General features: G+C 42.3%; 1 protein-coding gene across 1 annotated transcript; it reads right to left on the bottom strand.

Annotated features, from left to right (window-relative positions):
- Window positions 1-2,475: 2,475 nt before the first annotated feature.
- On the bottom strand, window positions 2,476-18,472 carry RNF114 (ring finger protein 114). Its single transcript, XM_084854123.1, has 6 exons — window positions 18,306-18,472; window positions 11,965-12,115; window positions 9,854-9,960; window positions 6,614-6,728; window positions 5,689-5,796; window positions 2,476-5,287 (listed from the first exon to the last, which is right to left on the bottom strand). Exons 1-6 carry the CDS (start codon window positions 18,446-18,448, stop codon window positions 5,222-5,224), a joined length of 690 nt encoding a protein of 229 aa, XP_084710249.1. The 5' UTR covers window positions 18,449-18,472; the 3' UTR covers window positions 2,476-5,221.
- Between the last annotated feature and the right edge of the window lie 731 nt (window positions 18,473-19,203).

The following is a 19,203-nucleotide window of genomic DNA, read 5'->3' as shown; positions in this document are numbered from 1 at the left end:
CCCGCACATCTCCAGTCCTCCCACCTCCAACTGGAGTCTCTGCCCACCAAACTGCTTCAACATTTCTGGGGAGTTTACATCTCTAGCCAGAGCCCACTTGTTTATCTACCCATTAGAAGGGCATTGTGTTGGCAGGCAATGACAGATAAGGTTAGAAGATGAATGAGTCCCTAATAGTGTAGCTGACAGTGTTAGTCACACATTTTTGCAGATTTCAACTCTTCATGCCCTCAGCAACATTTACAGAACCCAACATCAGCTATGAGAATTTAATTCAGCCTTCTTCACCGTGGTACCCTCCAGATGTGTTGGACTACATCCCTCATCATTCCCTGACACTGTCCATGTTGACTGGGGATTATGGGAACTGTAGTCTAACCCATCTAGATTAATTCATCTGCTTCTCCTCCAACATATGCCACAGGATTATTGCATTGACTGAAATGAGTATTTCAAATAGTGACAGCTCAACACTTTAATGTATTATTTTGTAAGTATTATATCAATGTTGTTGTTGTTCAGTTGTTCAGTCGTGTCCGACTCTTCGTGACCCCATGGACCATAGCACGCCAGGCCTTCCTGTCCTGCGCTCTCTCCCTGAGCGTGCTCAAGTTCATATTCATTGCATCCGTGATGCTATCTAGCCATCTCATCCTCTGCCGTCCCCTTCTCCTTTTGCCTTCAGTCTTTCCCAGCATCAGGGTCTTTTCCAGGGAGTTTTCTCTTCGCATTAGGTGGCCAAAATATTGGAGCTTCAGCTTCATTATCTGTCCTTCCAATGAGCACTCAGGGTTGATTTCCTTTAGGATGGACTGATTTGACCTCCTTGCAGTCCAGGGGACTCGTAAGGGTCTTCTCCAGCACCACAGTTCGAAAGCATCAATTCTTCGGCGCTCAGCCTTCCTTATAGTCCAGCTCTCACAGCCATACATTACTACTGGGAAAACCATAGCTTTGATTATACAAACCTTTGTCGGCAAGGTGATGTCTCTGCTTCTTACTATGCTGTCTAGGTTTGCCATAGCTTTCCTCCCAAGGAGCAAGCGTCTTTTAATTTCATAGCTACAGTCACCGTCTGCGGTGATCTTGGAGCCCAAGAAAGTAAAATCTGTCACTGCTTCCATTTCTTCCCCTTCTATATGCCAGGAAGTGATAGGGCCAGATGACATGATCTTAGTTTTTTTAATGTTGAGTTTCAGACCAGCTTTTGCACTCTCCTCTTTCACCCTCAACAAGAGGCTCTTGAGATCCTCTTCGCTTTCTGCCATTAGGGTGGTATCGTCTGCATATCGGAGGTTGTTGATAATTCTCCCGGCAATCTTAATTCCGACCTGTGATTCATCCAACCCGGCATTTCTCATGATGTACTCTGCATATAAGTTAAATAAGCAGGGTGACAATATGCAGCCTTGTCGTACTCCTTTCCCAATTTTGAACCAATGTGAATAACATTTGCACTTCCCTAAATGCTGTGTTAACCTAAGTCAAGGCCTCTTCAACGTGCCCCAAATGTGGTGCTTCAGTAGGTGCTTGCCCAAACCACTGATCCTCTTCTGTATTAGCAACAGTCCTACTACAGCAGGACATGTAGACTGCCCATGCAATCTCTTAAATGACCCTACTGTATATTAAAAAATGAGTTGAGCCCAGTTCTCAAGTATACAAAACCCAATATGGGCACCTGCTACTTGCAGGCACTGAATTTGTACGTATCTCATCCATTTGAGCATAGTGAATATCTGCAGATAAATGGGCACAATGACAGCAAACTCACACAGCCAGTTTAGCTTTCACAAATTGCTTATGATTGGTAGTTACACACATCCAAATGCAAGAGGTGTGATCTCTGCCCTGAGGCTTATTGTTACAGAATAACCCAATGATATTTGGATGCAACTTGCTTTCACTTCTAAGGAGCAAGTGGCCAGACTCATGTGGAGAGAACCATACTGTACCAAGTGGATGTAAATTCATGTACAGGATTAATACATCTCCAGAGGCCACTGATTATCACCAACTATATGACCTCAGTATTTCTATGTCACCTATGTGCTGTATTTTTGATAAGGTTAACATGAAGCTGGAGCTACCATAAGATATGGTACTCATCTAGTACTTAAGATACATTCCCAAGATCTGTAACTATGCTGGACTGAACTAGTACAGTTGGGAAACTAGGCACACTTTATTTATCCTTATTCACAATTGGAATGGGCTGTATTAGGCATCTTGAAGTGGGTGTCCAATTCTAAGGCTGCAGCTCTAGCCTTCCTATTGAGAATGGCACCATGCAGGGATTTTTTTTGATGTATATCCATTCTTCTGTGAAATACAAGTATAAGAGTGATAGCTGGCCCCTGATTTGGGGAGACACAACCCAGAATCTTTCAGTAAGCAAAGGTAAATGCAGCTTCTGTACCACATCTATATTTAAATGTTATCCTTCATAACATGCAGCAGGCCATACCAGCATGTACAAGTGCCATAGGTTTATTTTTTATCTCCCTTGTAGCTGTACAGAGCTTATTCCTGCCCCAGTGGGATCTATAGAAGCTGCTACACAAAAGTTGGTTCAATAAAAAGATGTTATAAAGTTCCATACATGTTTATTTTCACTTTGCAATAACAGAGGTTGGTCAAAATCTGGAAGAATAAAATTCACCCTAGACTGGGCTCCGTTCTTTGCTGCTCAAGTGACAGAAACTGGAATTTCCCGGGGCAAGGGACAAAAGATCTCCATATTAGATTTTACCAATTATGTTTATTTACATTTTCTTCATTTAAAAGCCAGAACAAGACAGTTTTGAAGTTCTAAAATTCTTATTAAAATTACTAGAAGTGCACTTAGAATACAAGAACAAAAAAGGTCTGATATGTTCATGGACAAGGATATCCAGCTCCTATGAATTCTATAGGTGGTTGGCAGAATTTTCTCACTTGTTGAAATACTGAAAGACAACAGCCAAGATCCAAAGAGGCCCACATGCATGCAGAAGGCACTTCCGTGCATATATGAGCACCCAATTTTCTCTCTGGCTACAGCTCTCCACACTATACTGAAGAGTACTCTGGAGTGTCCCATGACTTTCATGAGATGCTTTGAGGATGAGTTGGAGGGTGGGAGCACACAAAGAACTATGGTAGGAAAGGTGAACTTAAAAGGGCCCAGGACACCACAGACACTCTTCGCACCTTTGCCACACTTAAAAATATCACTAATGCTTCAGTGGAAAACCCTTGAATGGGATTGCAGTCCTAGTAACCAAGAGCTTTTTGATAGATTTTAAGACAGGATAAAGCAGTCTCTAAACACAGAACTTTCTGATAGGTAGCATGAGCAGTTGGCAGTAAGATCACTTCAAGCATCAAGACACTACTGTCAGATGTGCCATGTCATTATTGGCTCAAGGCCATCAATACATTGTAAGGATCCATCTTCCAGCAGTCTATCACACACACATTTTAGCCTCAGATTTCAACACCATGTGACTGTTGGGCTAAATTCGTATGTATCAATTTAGGTAAATCAGTATTAGCTCTGCTACCATACACTTCACATCAGTTTCCTTTATAATATTTAGTGCAAAAAGTGCGATTCAACACACAGAGCAAACCATTTGATTGTACAACAGAAGCATCAATCACCTAAGGAATCTGGCCCAATTCTCATACACAATTTTGACACAGGGTCACTGCAACTGAATATGACCTCTGAATGTGCCACCGCAACATGAGATTTACACATCTACCAAAAGTTAATTCAGGACTAATGTTTCAGACTTCACTACATGGCAATACATTCAGAAGTGCTCATCCCACCAAAAGAACTCTGGTAAGTCACGTCACAGGAGCCCAGATATCCATCTGCCCACATAATGACTGAATGTGGTCAGAGAGTGAGATTGCACCAGCCAGCCACACTGACCTCTGCACATTCAACATAAGACAAGAATGGGGCCATGTGTGTCTAGCCTCCTGCACAAGATCAGGGGTCCCTGATTATGCACAGAGCTTACATGTGCAGAGCTTTACACACAGAGCCCTATTCTCACCTCCCACTGAATACAGAGGTCAGGGCAAGTGGGCACCATCTCACATGCCACCCAGATGTTCAGTCAACACATAGTCAGAAGGTAAGAACAGGGCTAGTGTCTTTAGATATCAAGAACAAATCGAGAATCAGACCTTAGATTCTCTGTACTGCAAGGCTCCTGAATTACAGCAGCCTAAGAATTCAAGATGTGGCCATATGCATGAATTTGGTAAGCACATGGATGCTGCATTGTCTGCATGGAATTTTCATATATGAATACATTACATTTTTGTATTAGCTATAGAAGTGCAATTTACACAAAGCGCAACAGTCTACTATTTGTTATGTCTAAGGAATCAGGTGCTAAGGTTCACCCCATTCGCTGCTATCAAATTGTTAATGCTAGGCATAGAGGTAGAAATATACAAGGGTGTGTTTGAGTTTAGGAAGCCAGAAATGAAATGTTATGTCTGAATTTATCTGTCTTCCCAAAACCCACACAACAGCCCTGTCACACGCCATATTTGAACTTTGCACAGATGTCAGAACTGGAAAAATAAAGTTATCAAAACAATTAAAACCAACCTCAACTCACCCCCCCTCGAATTGTGCTGTACAATTGCTGAACTAAAAAAAGCATACCATGAAAAGTGAAAGAACATACAACTGGGACTTTATGTATTGCTCAAAGGCTGACGCCAACTTTTTAAAGGCTGGATTTGGAGTCAAATTCACTATTCTTCTAGACAAATCAAGCAGTGGATGCCTGCTTCCAATATTTGAACCTAATAAGGATTTCCTTGTATCTAGGAAACCTGGGCTTCGAAAGTCTGATCCATGTTAAAAGAGCAGAATAATACTAGCGGATGCTCACCGCCTAAAATTATTGCAAAGCTCCAGCTGATTTTAGAGCTTGTAAGCCTTAGAAGCTGAAGTGAAGAAAAAGAAAGCATATAAATCTATCCTATCATTTAACTGTAAAGAACCAAGATACCCTGGAGCAAGTGGGCAGCAAGAAAAGGACCACTCGAAGAGGCCAAGTGGTAAGTATGGAGGCAGCAGGAACAAGAACCAAGAAAGACTCTTCACGTTAAGTTTATGGATGCCAAAGAATCTTGGAGTAAGAAGTGACTGTAGTATTTTTCCCCTAATGGAAGCCAAGTGTTAAGAGTTTATTCCTTCCATTGTTCATTGATCCCTCAAGGAACGCAAAAGAACTTGGGCCATCATATCATCTTCATCAGCATCATAATCCTAAACACAGAAGACAAGGAGAATAAGCATGAGTACACAAATTTGGGTCTTGTTTTAGAACTGCTCTTCACACAGCTAGATTCCTTCTCTTTCACTTCTAGTTTCTTTAGCAGCAGGATATTAAGAGGCATGGACCCAGATTCCCAGAAGATTCCCCTAAGTTTTTACGTATGCTTGAGGGCCCAGTTGTGGCAGCTTAGCTCACTTACTGTATCCTTGTATGGTCTGATCTGTGAAGGGCCAATCTATGAAGGGCCATGCCCTCCCATTAAAGTAACACCAATTAAAGGTTGCACTACTTTCCAGCGCATTAGAATAACACTGCAAAAGCCAATGTTAAAAATAAGGTCTAACATTTTGCTACTTAAATTCTGTAGAGAGATTTTTCGATCACTACTTACCACAAAAGTATCATAAGAAAACTGATGCCGGCGCTGAAGATGTTCCATGAAGTTAGCACTTCTGTAATTTGGATCACCCCATGGCATTGATGCGCAAATTGGGCAAACCTGGAAGAGTTGGCAGTTCAAGTGGATAAACAGATCTTCCTTTTGAGTTTTGTATCTGATCAGCATACATTCTAGGCCATGCCCACTAAAATGATTTTCGAAGGACAGAAAAGCAGTTGTGTCCATGCAAGTGGGGCCTCCAATTTATCCCCCCCTCCCCATATGCTGCACTGCACAGTGCCAAAGGTTTCCTGACCCTCAGAAATGGCTTTTCAGCAGGCACAAGGGGATGCAGCAGGACAGGGAGGTGGGATAGCCCTATTGGGCAAGCAGAATTTTACTGGTTCTTTGGACACAAACCAAATTATTTGATGCATTTCCTCAAAACTTTTACTTGGAAAGCAAGCCCTGCTAATTATAATGTTCTTGAAGTATTCAAAGCAGCACTACACACACTGTTAAAACAAATTAGTAGTCCATAAGATGCTACAGTGATGGTAGAGTTTTGACATAGAAAACACTTGTTTGGGGTTAAAAATCCAAAACCAGGAAGCAATTGTTTGCAAGTCATGTAGCACTGAAACACTTTGCTCCTTCTGGCAAAGTATATATGCTTCTGAACTTCACTACTCTGAATTGTCCTGTCCTTTTTCTTGGTAACCCCCCCCTCCGCCACACCCACATTGAGGTGTGTGTTTTAGGAATGTTAAAACTGCGGACTAGATTTCATTTTTGGGTTTAGATTTCATTATTAGAACAGCTGTATTTGTTCAGCTTAGACCATAAGCCTTCAAGAAGAAAAGCTTCATGTTAGACAGTGTAGCAACCTGCCATGGACCCATGGGTTAAACTGCATTGTGAAAAGTAAATCAATTACCACTCGCTTCGCATCCATACTGTGATACTTTCTGCAGTGTTCTACCAGTCCTTCCTGATCCAGGTTTCTCTCATTGCAATAAGGGCAAGGAAATGTGAATCTATTTGGAACGCTCCTGCAGAAACAGAGGATAAGGCCTTCACTTTTTTTGAAAGGCTACATAAAGCAAAGCTTCCAATTTTGCAGTAGGTTAACTTCATGTTCGATCCAATGATATCAGAACAGTATGACTTTCAGCAGTATTACAACCTCCAGAGAAAAACATGAGCTTATAATTAAGCCTCTATGCTCTCAATCTGATGTTTTTACAACAGAAAGAGCTCTTCTTTCATGTCTGGCATAGAGCAGCAATACTTTTCATGCTGTCAAGACACCTTTCAACATATGGTTCCCGAGATGCACAGCAAACTACAGAATAGGAGGCAGCTATCCATACCTCCCTACATGTGAGCAATTGCTACAGCTGCTTTTCATTAGCCAACATACATTTAACTGTGCCCCAACTGAGACAGCAAGCTGACTACCATATCACCTCTACCCCACCTCAATTAGATGGGATAAGAAGCTACATAGGACTTTCCGGTCCACCTCTAACCAGGCTTCCACAAATCCACTTGTTAGCTCACCAGGAAGAAGTGTCTCTAGCCCTCAGACAAGAATGGCCAACACAGATGCCCTCCCCAAGCTCTCATTTGTACTGACATTTGGGTAAAGATAAACAGGCAGAAGATGGTGCAGACTTGTTCTGTTGCTCCAAAGGACAGGACTAGAACCAAGGGCTAGAAAATGCAAGGAAGCAAATTTTGGCTTAATCTTAGGAGACGCTTCCTAACAGTAAGCACTGTTCAACAGTGGAACAGACTGCCTCGGGAGGTGCTGGGTTCTCCTTTGCTAGAGATATTCAAGCAGAAGCCTAAAAGCCATCTGCCAGGGATGCTGTGGCTGCATTCTGCATTGCAGATCCTGCATTGAGCAGGGGCTGGACTAGGTGGCTTCCAAAGTCCCATCCAACTCCATAATTCTGTGATTCTATTTATTTATTATTATTTATTATTACATTAATATCCTGCCTTTCTTCCTCTTGCAAGGAACCCAAAGCTGCTTACATAGTCCTCCTCCTCTCCTCCATTTTATCCTCACAACAACCCTGTGAGGTAGGTTAGGCTGAGAGTCAGTGACTGGCCCAGAGTCACCCAGTGAGCTTCATAGCCGCGTGGGGACTAGAACCCGGGTCTCCCAAGTCCCAGTCCAACACTCTAACCACTACACAACACTGGCTCTATAAGACTGCAGTTTCTTAACTTCATACCACAATGCAATTTAGAAGATCCTGTTCATCCCCAAGTCCTCTCCACCTCCCAAAGCACTTGGTAGAGGGGAAGAGGATCAGTGGCAAGTACAGGCAGACACTGTTTCATAAGTCAGTTTAGGGACTCCAACTAACTGTCCCTGATGCAAACATTTTACTTCACTGGAGTCTCACCTCCAAGAGCCTTAAACAGGTAATTGCTCCTACCCTTCCCTTTCTAGATTTCCCTTAAAAGGAGACCCTTCATATCTTATTTTACATTTTCAGCTACAGTTGTCAAAACTTTGACTGTCACCATTTGGGAGACTTTCAGTACGAAACCTACTGGTCCTATGCCTATTAGCAAGGGAGCAAAATAGGGCCATCCACAGGTGAGGTAGTGGTTTCTACATACTTGGGGGTCTTGCCAGATATGCAAAAGAATTGTAAGTTAAAACAAAAATTCAAACACAACCCAGTGAGGACTGTGTATTGTCATTGCCCTCAAGGATGCACAGAGTATTTAATGCATTTGTTTTAAAAACAGGGTGGGAGAAGTAAGCCTGACTGAGCCTCAACTGCTTATGGTTGGAGAGAAGGTCAGGGATGTACACTGAGCTGAGGATGTTGACATAAGACTCTAGCTACTCTGAAGCATGGTCTTGGTGGAGGGAAAATTATGATGGGGTAAAAAGTACTGCCACCAATTTTTAATCTCCCCTCCAAGAACTATTTATACTGCAAAAGGGGTAGAGCCTTTAAAAGCACACAGCATCCTGGAAAAAGTAATTTAATGTATTTTATTACAATTTAAAGATGAAAATAAAAAAACACATTTGATTAGAATCTCTCATCTCAAACAGATTAGTTCAAGTACTATTTTATTCAGAGCATTTTTACTTTACTCTTCAACCAAAAAGCTCCCAGAGCAGCACATATAAGATCACTAACAAGGCAAGCTTACCATCTAAAAGAAATGAAGGAAAAAGGGGATGGAAATAAATCAAAAACAAGAATTCATGGTTAGTAATAGCTCCATTGAAGTAGTTAATATGTGTTATGGCAGGTTTCTAATATTCTACTATTTTTCTATACTCTTAATATGCTTTTGAGATGCTGTCAGTTTTACTAAACTAGTCACCTCCATTGTTCTTTGTTACCACTTTTTTTTTTTTTTTAAACTTGGAAAGATTAATCTAGCAGGTGCTAATAAAGGAAGTATAAATGAGGAATTGGGGATGCACACCATGCAGCATGGATTGCCTGGCTGCAATTCCCTCCAGTCCCACACACTTCCCATACACAGTTGGCATGAACTCTCAATACCCTGCACTGACAAGCTTCCTACTCATTTAATCCCAAACCTCAAGAGTCAGCACTATAGGGCAATTACAGTATAGTATTAGACCTCTGAAGAGCTTCCTGCTTATCTAGCCCGGAACCTTATCTAGAATCATAGAATAGTAGGGTTGGAAGGGGCCTACCAGGCCATGGAGTCCAACCCCCAACATCTAGCCCAACAATTTGGCAGACTCACACTAATCCATTGTGTAAGTGTGTAATTCCAAATCATTATCTCCCCACCCCAAATTTGTTGGTAAGCCCTTAAGGTCTGATCCAGTATCTCTTTAGGCTGGTATCAATTTCAGCCTCCTGGCAACTTTCCGTAAAATGCGGAAGCCTTTCCTAAGGCATATCCCTGGAATGAGACTGATACACATAACCATTGTCCAGTGTACACAGAAAGTGATCTTCACATAGGCCACAAGGTTAAATTCAAATTAAGAGCAGCCTGCAGGAAGCAACTGGGTGGCAAAATTCAAGTGCCCCTCACTTAAAACAGAACAGACCTCCAAGGCCATTTGGCTAAGATATACCAAATCTCAGTTTTGAACCCTATTTTATGCATAACCTTCCATTCTCAGCAAGACACAACTCCATAGAGGGGTTACCTGGTATCCTGTGGTGGATCTTTAGTCACGGCTCTAACACCTTCCATTATGTAATTCTGGTATTTCGAACAGGCAGCTGCATGGCTACGCAGCTTTGAGAGGTACATCTGTACAGAATGAGAATCAAATCTTTTCTTTAATCATAATCAGAGGAAGTGCTTCAGACTAAATAGAAAAGTATGTTCAGGACTGTACAAAAGAATCCATGTAACCTGAGAGCACCAAAGTATGACAGGCTGTAGGTCACAATGCATGGTTACAGAAGGGACACATCAGGCTAAGCTGATATGTAACATTGCAGAAAGGCTGCAGTATCTTGCCTGATCCCTTGCAGTGCCTCAGATAGCTGACACCTTGTTTACCTGACCATTGTTCATTCTTATGTTTCATTCCCTGAAGATGCAGCAGGCTACAGTTTCTTTATGTGCCAAGTTAGATCTTCTAGCTCTTCTATGCCACACAATCCAATGAACCAGAAGTTGCTAAATCATTAACTGATCTCCTTTTTATGTTCTGCACTGTGACAGCAATAAAAATGGACAGAATTGTACTTTGGGCAAGTATTCTTGTCATGTCAAATGCCTTCAAATTAATTAAAAAACAAACTCTAGTGTTCAGAAGGCAAAAGAATGACAGAGCTTACTTCCCACAAACTTCATGTTTTGATGTGGCATGTCCCACATATGATAAGGTTGGACTCCACCAGCATTTGATATAAGTTTTTGCCATCTATTGGACTTGTTCAGTCATAGGCAAAGAATGTTTACTGACATTTACCAAAATATTTGAGACATTCACAACACCCAGCTCGAGGTATTCTTTATAGATAGATATTCACAGTACTATATCTTTCATTTGTATTAAAAATGCGACAACAACATTGCTCATTATGATTTCCATTACATGGACTGGGAAGCAATGCAGAGTTCAAGTTGCCAAAGTAGTAGTGCATAGCCAAGCTATGTTTTGAACTCCACTTTACCAGGTCCAGTTCCTGAGCACTCAAGTGATCTAATGTTTCCTAATAGCACCAATAGTTAACAGTCTCAGCTGGAAACCAGACCACACCAAAAGCATTTAATACGTTACATCTGCATACAATGAGAAGTCTCATACAAACCTATTGTAAGAAGTTTATGTTAAACAAATTGTGAAACTGAAACCCGGAGTGAAGCTAACAGACATCCAGTTTGAAAGATTAATTTTTGTGAACCGCCCAAAGAGCTTCGGCTATTGGGTGGCATAAAAATGAAATAAATAAATAAATATGTGAAGTACTTTAGATCATAAAAAGTACAGCACTCTAGTTTCACTTTCAATTCCATATGATGGAAATCTGCACAAAAACGAACCTGATCAGGGCACAGCAGAGTATTTTGAGAGTCCCCAATCTTTCCTGAATTGCAGTTCACCTATCAAGTGGGCTTTTTATTCCACAGGTCTTCAGTCATTTCCCCTTTCTACAGAGATACAGTCTCATACTGTGAAGACAGTATAAAAGACAATTCTATTCTTGAAAGAACTTTGGCTCAAGGCAGCCACAAAGTTGCCAAATTCTATTCAAGATGTCAGTTGAACTCATAAAAACCACCATGTCGGCACTTTAATGCATTATGCCACCTCCAAGCAAATCCTAAATAAAACATTCACAAGACTCTACTTAAAGTGCATTATGACATCAATTTCATATAATGAATTTTCATTTTCATGAAAGCCATTTCCTACATTACAAAGAAGCAGTGAAAAGCTGCATGAGGACTCGCATGTATTCTTTCACCACCTCTACTGTAGTGTTGGCAAGTGCAGTCATGATCTCCACCTGCAGCAAGATCTGTGAACTCTAGATTGGTTCTGTAGCCAACGGATCTCACTACAGGAAAACCTGCAAGTCCTACTTCCCATGCTCTTTAACGTCTCCTCAGGAAAGAAGTTAAGGTCACCCCTTCTCTTTTGGCACTTGTTTGAACTGGCTCTTCCCTATCCTCCAACCCCTTGAAATTTCATTGAGTTTACAAGAATTTGATAATTATCAAGTGAGAAAGCCAATGTGCAAATTTGCTTCTATCTAAATTCATGCTATATATAGGTAAACATGGTCCAGCTTTTCATACTTTTTTATTGCAGCCATTGCAAGTAGTCTCTGTGATTTCAATTTGCTTTTCCAAGTCCACATCTCTGCTGCCATGAGACAGGGGACCGCGGCAAACTCCACAAACTGGCTTTTTTGGCTTAAGACATTCCTGAATGCACGGCGTGCAAAAGCTAATATGGAAAAAAAGATAGTATATGAACATTTGCATTGTAGAGAATGCAGCCAATGCACCCCCTCCCCATAACACCAAAGGAAGTCACAAGTAGCACAGATATAGCAACCTAGTCATATACGACAGTGTAACATTAAAGGAAAAAGCTTGTACTAAGCTATTTTTAAAACTGAAGGTAGCTTCAAGACAACCTGCTTGAAGCTTCATGTTCCATTTAAAGTGTCTATTTAAATTTGAATATGTGAGCATACAAAAACCACACCCCTCATAAAGAACTTTATGAACCAACATTAATGGTGGTATGCATCACTGATAGTATTTTACTTTTGACAGTGTGCATTGCAGATCACCATTACAGTAGTACGGTATAATGACAAACACTGTAACATTAGTGGCGAGTTAGCTGCACCTTATATATAAATTAATACCTCTAGTATAAACTTCACTAAGGATAGCTACAACTAGCAGGGTTGGGAATATAATACACATTCCAGGGTGCACTGCTATAAGTTTAGTGCCTAGCATCAAAGTTATGGCAAAGATAGGAAAAACATTGTGAGTCACCTGGAATTCTTCCTGCCACAATTAGTTCTTCTAGTTACTATATGGAATACAGCTGTAATTCCTCTGATTTACTTCTTTAGAACAGGGCCATGATATAGTCCATACTACTGCTGTACAACTAACAGTATTAGGTCATGTACATGGGACCACACATCAAGAGCAGAGATCTGAAGACCCAGAAAAAAATGGTTTCCTGGCCTTTCACATCTAATCAAGAGTGTTTCTACAACCAAGTCTGTTATAACTGCTGTGCTACACAGGGAAGCATTTATGTGGCCAATGGTATTTACACATCAATGGTAAAGGAAAAGCAACACACATATACATAGATAATAGAAAATAATACTTCCATACCAGTAGTGGTATTTGGGAATTTCAGGGTTGGAAAAATACTTGTGTTTGACCACTGAAACTCTTTGAAAGTTAAGTGCCAGCATCCACATTCTATATTTTCAGTGATGTACAAGGTTGGCCAATTTTTCATGCTGGTTCTGAAGAGCCTCAACTCTTCTGGCCATGTTACTGCACATGGGCCCTACGTAGCCAACAAAATGTTCCCAGACAGACTAGCATATTTCCTTCATTTATAATCAAATCATTTGCATAGATCTGATTCGTATAAAAAAGTGCTACTGATCCATTATTTTGTCTCCATTCTAACTCTTAAGGCTCTACCATAAATATGTATCTTTTTAAATGCATGTCATAAAATAGAGATTCATGCTCAACTTCACTCTTCATCAACAAGAATTATGTACATACAGGAATGGCACTTGTTGTATTAAGCACTCTTGGTTTCTGTTCCTTTTATCTGCATTTCCCAGAACTCTTGGACACAAGCCTACCGAATCAATCTAGATTTCTACTCTTGCTATATTTTCTCTAGATCTTGTTCAAACATATACAAAGTTAGGCACATCTAAGTCCCAGTGAAATCAACAGGATATGATGCATCTGTACACTGTCATTCTGCTCTCTCAAGTGGATTTCCCAGAAATTCATTTCCCTTTTGCTTGGACTTTGCCCTCCCCACACCAATTGAGAGAATTTTCACTTTTAAGCAACAAGACTGAAGGCTGATCTAATGGTCAGTTGTTCCCAATATTTTCCTCCCATTTCAAGAAAGCTTCCAATTCTATAATTTTACCTGTTGGGTAAAAAAAGCCAAGCAAAATTGCTTTCTACGTGGAAACCTACAGCAGCAGGATTTTATTCAAGTTTCTCTCATGTCCTCTAAAGGCCAACAGCAGGTGCTTCCACAAGATCCAAGGTAAAAAACAGTTTCCTACATGTTACAGACACCCAATGAGTAGTCAGGCAAATGTGTATCAGCTCCTCTGGGACAGCAAATAGAAACTGCCCACACTCTACAACAAATTGAAGGCCAGTTGTTTTCATCATTCCTCTAACAGCCTTTGCCACCCTTCTACAGTGATGTAGGGCAGAAAATTTCCTAGTGCTTTATTGTTTGTGGAAAATTTTCCATTTCATAAATTTTTTAGTTATAATGAATGGATACCAATTGTAAATACAATATCAGGCAATCTTGGCAGTTTCAAGTGGTAATTAATTTTTTTCAGGTGATTATACTTAGCAAGTAACTGAGAGAACGCATTTATCTTAGTGTGAAATGGAATAAATAATGACAGCAAAATTGAAGGTGCCCCAACAAATTTAGCAGAAGGTAGTTGAACTCTGCTAAAACAGATGAGCCCTTATCAGCTTATCATGCACAGTTCTTTGGGTTGCAAAAATTTAGTGCTGCCTTCCACAATCTGGTGCCCCCTAGATGTGCTGGCCTACCCCTTCATGGATCACTGCCTTGTTGTGGCGAAGGGGCTTGCGTAACTCAGTGAAGCCATAAGCTATGCCGTGCAGGGCCACCCAAGACGGACAGGTCATGGCAGAGAGTTCTGACAAAATGTGGTCCACTGGAGAAGGAAATGGCAACCCACTCCAGTATTCTTGCCAAGAAAACCCCATGGAACGTATCACAAGGCTAAAAGACATGACGCCGGAAGATGAGCCCCTCAGGTTGGAAGGTGTCCAGTATACTACTGGGGAAGAGCAGAGGGTATTTGCAAGTAGCGCCAGAAAGAGTGAATCGGCTGGGCCAAACCCGAAAGAACACTCAGCTGTGGATGTGTCTGGCGGTGAAAAGAAAATCCGATGCTGTAAAGAACAATATTGTTTAGGAACCTGGAATGTCAGATCAATGAATCAAGGTAAGCTGGAGGTGGTCAAACATGAGATGGCAAGATTGAACATCGACATCTTGGGAATCAGCGAACTCAAATGGACAGGCATGGGCGAATTTAATTCAGGTGACCATCATATCTACTATTGTGGCCAAGAATCCCTTAGAAGAAATGGAGTAGCACTCATAGTCAACAAAAGGGTGGGAAAAGCAGTACTGGGGTACAATCTCAAAAACGACAGAATGATCTCAGTACGAATCCAAGGCAAACCATTCAACATCACAGTAATTCAAGTCAATGCCCCAACCACTGAGGCCGAAGAAGCTGAGGTTGATCGGTTCTATGAAGACCTCCAACACCTTCTAGAACTAACACCAAAAAAAGATGTCCTCTTCATCATAGGGGACTGGAATGCTAAAGTAGGAAGTCAAGAAATCACCGGGATAACAGGCAGGCATGGCCTTGGTGTACAAAATGAAGCAGGACAAAAGCTAATAGAGTTTTGCGAAGAGAACACGCTGATCATAGCAAACACTCTTTTCCAACGACTCTACACATGGACATCACCAGATGGTCAATATCGAAATCAGATTGATTATGTCCTTTGCAGCAAAAGATGGAGAAGCTCCATACAGTCAGTAAAAACAAGACCTGGAGCTGACTGTGGCTCAGATCATGAGCTGCTTCTTGCAAAATTTCGGCTGAAATTGAAGAACGTAGGGAAAACCACTAAACCATTCAGGTATTCAAAGGTCCGTCTAATCAAAGCTATGGTTTTCCCAGTAGTAATGTATGGCTGTGAGAGCTGGACTATAAGGAAGGCTGAGCGCCGAAGAATTGATGCTTTCGAACTGTGGTGCTGGAGAAGACTCTTACGAGTCCCCTGGACTGCAAGGAGGTCAAATCAGTCAATCCTAAAGGAAATCAACCCTGAGTGCTCATTGGAAGGACATATACTGAAGCTGAAGCTCCAATATTTTGGCCACCTAATGCGAAAACTCCCTGGAAAAGACCCTGATGCTGGGAAAGATGGAAGGCAAAAGGAGAAGGGGACGGCAGAGGATGAGATGGCTAGATAGCATCACGGATGCAATGAATATGAACCTGAGCACGCTCCGGGAGAGTGCGCAGGACAGGAAGGCCTGGCGTGCTATGGTCCATGAGGTCACGAAGAGTCGGACACGACTGAACAAGATGTGCTGGCCTACAGCTCTCAGCAGCCCCAGGCAGCCATGCTAACTGAAGGATACTGGGAGTTGTTTCCCCAATGTATCTGGAGGGCGCCAAGTTCGCAAAGGCTGAATTAGCGTGTCAGCGGTTTTCAGTACCTCTGTTTCTTTCTTATATTTAAGAAATGTAAGGGAAGTACATCTTATGGTCTTTAAATTTTTATTTCAATAAAATGTCCACATAATATAACATTTAAATCACATTATGTGTGCTTTAATCCCCCCTCCCCCCATATTTCAGGTCAAATACTTGTTGTTGTTTTTGCCCCAGTATACCACATGGGATACTTGGGTTTAGTAAACATGTTATATTAGCAATTTTCAAAAGCAAACTGAAAAATTTCCAACCCCCCCACCCCCACATCATTGCCCTTCTAATAGGGGTCCTCTCCTACCACAAGCCCACTCAGTCATATCAGTGCCTCCTCTTGCCTGTCTACTCTTGTCCTCTTAAGGACCTTTCCTTTCAATCTTTGTAAACCATCCAGAGAGCTATGGGGTGTATAGGAATGTAAGAAATAATATAAAATAAACTGCTCTGTTCAGTAACAAACTGCCAGCCCTCATTTCTGGAAAGTTCTAAGCCCACAGGTGTCTCTAAACAGAGACTCATAGGCTGCGATGAGCCAAAGGTCTGGACTGTTTACTACTTTACCATCTAGGATGGGTGTGGGACTGGTGAAAAGTGAGAAGTACAGAGTACAGGAGAAGGAGCAGAAGCAAAACAGAAAGCTGTATTATCCTCCTAGATAAAAACAAATATTCTACTTTACTGCTTTATCATCATGTGGGACTGGTGACAAGAGATAGTTATACAGTACAGGAGAGAGCAGAAGCAAAACAGAAAGCAGCATTATCCTCCTAGATGAACTAAGTACTCCTCTTTACTGAAAAAACTTACAGTGTAAATGAGCATGTTTTAAGTTACTAGATGGGTCAGTTAACTGCTTATATACGAGGAAGATAGACTAACAGAGTAACGTCAAAATATATTTAATGTTAGATGCTTAACAAATGAAAACTGCATTCCATTTGTTGTGGGCTACCACCCTGCTGCCCCTAACTACCACCAGATAATGAAAGATAGTTAGTTACCCTATTATAACCTATTGTGCTCCTTTAATGGAAGCTGTTAATTCTCTACCATGCATCACATTCAGAAAACAACCCAATTTACATAAACTCTTCGTTAAAGCAGCACTTAAGGTATTTGCAATCAGTGAACCTTCAAGAAACCACTTCTTTTAAGAGTACAATTAGTAATAAACCTTATTGCATTAGACAATCAGTAACATACACTTTCACTAATGTGACTTTTAATATACAGTTTAAAAAACTGAATGTAAAAAAAAAGGGTGTGGTATACAATATGTGGGGAAAACTACCATGGCCTGAAGAACAAGATTCTATAGCTACAAATCTGCAATTCTTACTAAAAAAAAACCCCTAGATCAGTCTGTTGAAGACATTTTAACTCACCTGTACAGTCTCTCAGACTTCCAATTGAACAAAGGACACTAACATCCTTGACAGAAAGGAAAAGTTCTGGATCTACAGACTCAGAACTCTGAGTCCATATGGCCTTAATTTGGAGGACAATTCATAAGCTTTATACCACTCAGACCTGCTCCCCCCCCGCCACTTCTTAGGCATTTTCATCTGCCAGCATTCCAAACTGCCACTCTTGGTGTCCATTTAACATCACAGCTACTGATGAGGGCAAAAGCCGAAAAGTGGAGCACGAGATTCATTTTGAATTTACTGTGGTGCTAGTCTATCGTTCCTTCCTTCTTCCTTTCCTATACATTTTAACTTTAGACCGACTGGATTCAGAGCCTCCTTGTTGCTTTGCTGCTGTGCCTCTTCGCAGCCCCCTCCCCTTTATTTAAAGCACCCGCTTACCTGGGCTATTTAAGCCACCTTGCTTTCAGAAGCAATTTCAGTCTGCATCGTCGCCAAAGCTTTGATTTTTGCGTAAGACATCCAGGCTACACAATGAGAGGAAAACCTCCGCTCGGGGCGTCCCTCCAGCCACGCCCCCCCGCCCCCTTCCGCTCCCCTCAGCCGGTCCCAACAGCAGAGGCCGGCGCCCGCCCCAGGCCCCAAGTACCTCCCGTTGCCATGGCTACCCTGCCTCCCCACACACTCCCCCTCGGCTTGACCTGGCCTCCGCCTCCAGCCGCCTCTCGACACTCACACATGACCGCAGGGCGCTCGCACGGGGCTCTCGAACACCTCCAGGCACACGGGGCAGATGAACGGGGACAGCGGGTCCAGTCGCTCCTCGGCGGCGGCGGCGGCCCCCTCCGCGTACCGAGGATTCGCCTCAGCCAGCGCCATCTTCCTGAACTCACTTCCGCAACCCCCCCTCCGCAGGGGAACAGCAACTCTGCGAAAAGCCGAGCGGGCACGACGACGGCGGCCTAAATGAGCCAACCTTGTCTAGGCCACGCCCACCAAGGGCAGAGAGGGACCCGATTGCGCATGCGCGCCGGCGGAGGCGCTTGGCCGGGAGAAGCCTGGAAGACCCTTTTCTTCTCCCGCGCGTGTTACTCGTCCTTCGGGGTGGGGCTGTAGAGACTGTGGAAGCCGCAGAGGTGTGGCGGGCTACCTCCAGTATCACAATGCCTGGGGAACTTGAGGGTGCTGTTGCTTGTGGGTTTCCTGCGGGCAGCTGGTTGGCTACTGTGTGATCAGAATGCTGGGCTAGATGTACCTTGGGGCGACGAGAGAAGAGAAGCTGGCAGGATGCGGCCACGATAAGGAACTTTGCAGTGGATCACCAACTAGACTAACGGGGGAAGGCGAAACCGATTTAAAACGGGTGTACGCTGTCAGTAAAAACAAGACCTGGAGCTGACTGTGGCTCAGATCATGAGCTTCTTGTTGCAAACTTTCGGCTTAAATTGAAGAACGTAGGGAAAATCACTAAACCGTTCAGGTATGACCTAAATCATATCCCTTATGAATATAGAGTGGAAGTGAGGAATAGATTTCAGGGATTAGACCTGATAGACAGAGTGCCTGAGGAACTATGGACGGAGGTCCGTAACATTGTTCAGGAGGCAGCAACGAAATCCATCCCAAAAAAAAAG

Source organism: Heloderma suspectum, chromosome 4 (assembly GCF_057233095.1).
Source record: "Heloderma suspectum isolate Gila_16-S chromosome 4, 16-S_ref, whole genome shotgun sequence".
In the NCBI taxonomy this organism is placed as follows: Eukaryota; Metazoa; Chordata; class Lepidosauria; order Squamata; family Helodermatidae; genus Heloderma; species Heloderma suspectum.
The sequence above is the reverse complement of the archived record's forward strand: the minus strand, read 5'-3'. Positions and strand labels throughout refer to the sequence as shown.

What these genes read in the sequence shown, in the direction of transcription:
- RNF114 (XM_084854123.1), bottom strand. Translation starts at nt 18,448, where the DNA reads ATGGCGCTGGCTGAGGCGAATCCTCGGTACGCGGAGGGGGCCGCCGCC. An exon ending in GCAATGGCTGCAATAAAAAA is followed by an intron (nt 9,961 to 11,964) that starts GTATGAAAAGCT and finishes CATTCTGTACAG; the next exon opens with ATGTACCTCTCAAAGCTGCG. An exon ending in GATCCACCACAGGATACCAG is followed by an intron (nt 6,729 to 9,853) that starts GTAACCCCTCTA and finishes CTGTTTCTGCAG; the next exon opens with GAGCGTTCCAAATAGATTCA.